This window comes from Echinops telfairi, unplaced genomic scaffold, assembly GCF_000313985.2.
Source record: "Echinops telfairi isolate 266 unplaced genomic scaffold, ASM31398v2 ScPeMD7_7467;HRSCAF=8505_1, whole genome shotgun sequence".
NCBI lineage: Eukaryota > Metazoa > Chordata > Mammalia > Afrosoricida > Tenrecidae > Echinops > Echinops telfairi.
This window is the reverse complement of record NW_022111368.1, coordinates 11,599,495-11,601,170: the sequence shown is the minus strand read 5'-3', so window position 1 is coordinate 11,601,170 and position 1,676 is coordinate 11,599,495. Positions and strand designations below refer to the sequence as shown.

Sequence of the window (1,676 nt, the reverse complement as noted above, 5' to 3'; positions counted from 1 at the left end):
GTTCAAGGCAGAGAGAGCTGAAGGCACCCTCTTTGATGAGGTGCTTACAGTCTTCTCCAGGGTCTGGGAGATCTCCCTGGCTTCCTCAATGGAGCACTGTTCCTCCTTGCTCTCTCTCTCCAGAAACCCTGCCCTGAATTCTTCCAAGAACACGTTGGCTCACCTTTGCCTGTGTAGGGTGCTCTTTGCCTCCTCTTGCCTTATGAATACTGAGAAATGGAAAATCCATGAAAGTCACAGCCGCTTTCCACGCCAAGATGGCATGGCCACCGTTCACATGGATAGCTTCCTATTTAACAATGGGAATTGTATTAGAGCATCCAGTTTGCAGAAGGATATGGATAACAGTTCAAACCTATCTGCAGAGGCACCACCTGGAAAAATCCTCCATTGAATTCCTTCTAACCATTAATCAGCAGGAGTTCTGGTGGTGAAATGTGTTATATCCTGGGCTTCTTAACTCGAGGTTAGCAGTTCAAAACTAACAGTCACTGCTCGAGGGAAAGATAAGGCTTTCACCTTATGTAAAGAGTTAGAGTCTTGGAAACCCACAGGGCCAGTTCTTGCCTGTCCTATAGAGTCACCATGAATCAAAATGGATGGCATGGCTGTGAGTTTGGGGGTCTTGCTTTGTTGAGGTGGTCGTTTTATTGTCATTCACCAAGTAGGTGACAAGTCTTGCCCTCAGGTAGAGTGCATTGGGTAGTTGATTACCTCCATGCACATACCCAGCCAAGGGAAGAACACTCTCCCTTCAGGGCTTGCCTGGCTGTGTCTGTGATGGAGAGTACAGTCCTCGGGTTGCATAGTCCTGAGTCAATCATGTCCTCACTGCCTTTGTCGGAGGGCCCTGGACGAATTGGGTAAGCTCCTCTGTCTAACATACTGTCCATGTCCCATTCTGTGGCAGCTGTTGTAGCCCACCTATAACTGGGGATATTGATCTGCTGCCAACCGTACGTGTGTGACAGCTTCTTCTGCCCTCCCACGTTCTTTCTTGATCTCAATCTCAGCAAATACATGGACACGATAATTGCCTGGTGCTCACGGTCATTCTCATCTGGATGGGATGTCTATGTCTCTATCTTGTCTATTTCCTGGTGAAGACTTAATCAAAGTTCTCTTTAAATTGTATTTGACATTTAGGGTCTCTTTCGGACCCTTCAACACAATCCACAAGGGCTCTTCCCTTTCCTGAGTTATAGCAGGTGCTTCCTCCGTGCTTAGGTGCGTCAGAAGGCTCGGCTGGAGTTTCCCTCAGCAGGCTTCTCTGTTGGCTCAGGATGGAGGCAAAGGACACATTCTACAAGCCTGGTCTGATTCTCAATTGACATGTAACTTCTTTTGTATGTCCACAGAGGTGCACCATGTTACAGCTCTTACAGAGTAAGGCCTGGTGAACTCTTATCAAGAAACTTCCGTCCTATCATTATCTTAGATTCTGGTGTAAGTCATTGGGCTGCTAACTGCAGGACACCCTTTTGAACCTACCAGCAACTCCTCAGGAGAAAGTCTGGGCTCTTTTCCTATGGGATTTATGCATCTATATTGTTACCTTCTTGAAAACCTTCCGGGGCAGTTCTACCTTGTCCTTTAGGGTCACTGTGAGTCAGAAGTGACTCAATGGCAGTGAGTTTGTGTTTTGGGTTCAAATTCAATCTATTGCCTAGAAATAT

At 46.8% G+C, this 1,676-nt stretch overlaps 1 protein-coding gene across 1 annotated transcript in view; it reads right to left on the bottom strand.

The window, feature by feature from the left end:
- Positions 1 to 893, bottom strand: part of LOC101645208 (coagulation factor VII-like) — a 48,218-nt gene extending 47,325 nt beyond the window's left edge. The window contains exon 1 of the mRNA XM_013005087.2: positions 887 to 893. Within this exon, the coding sequence (XP_012860541.2) occupies positions 887 to 893 (7 nt within the window). The remainder of the gene's footprint in view (positions 1 to 886) is intronic.
- Between the last annotated feature and the right edge of the window lie 783 nt (positions 894 to 1,676).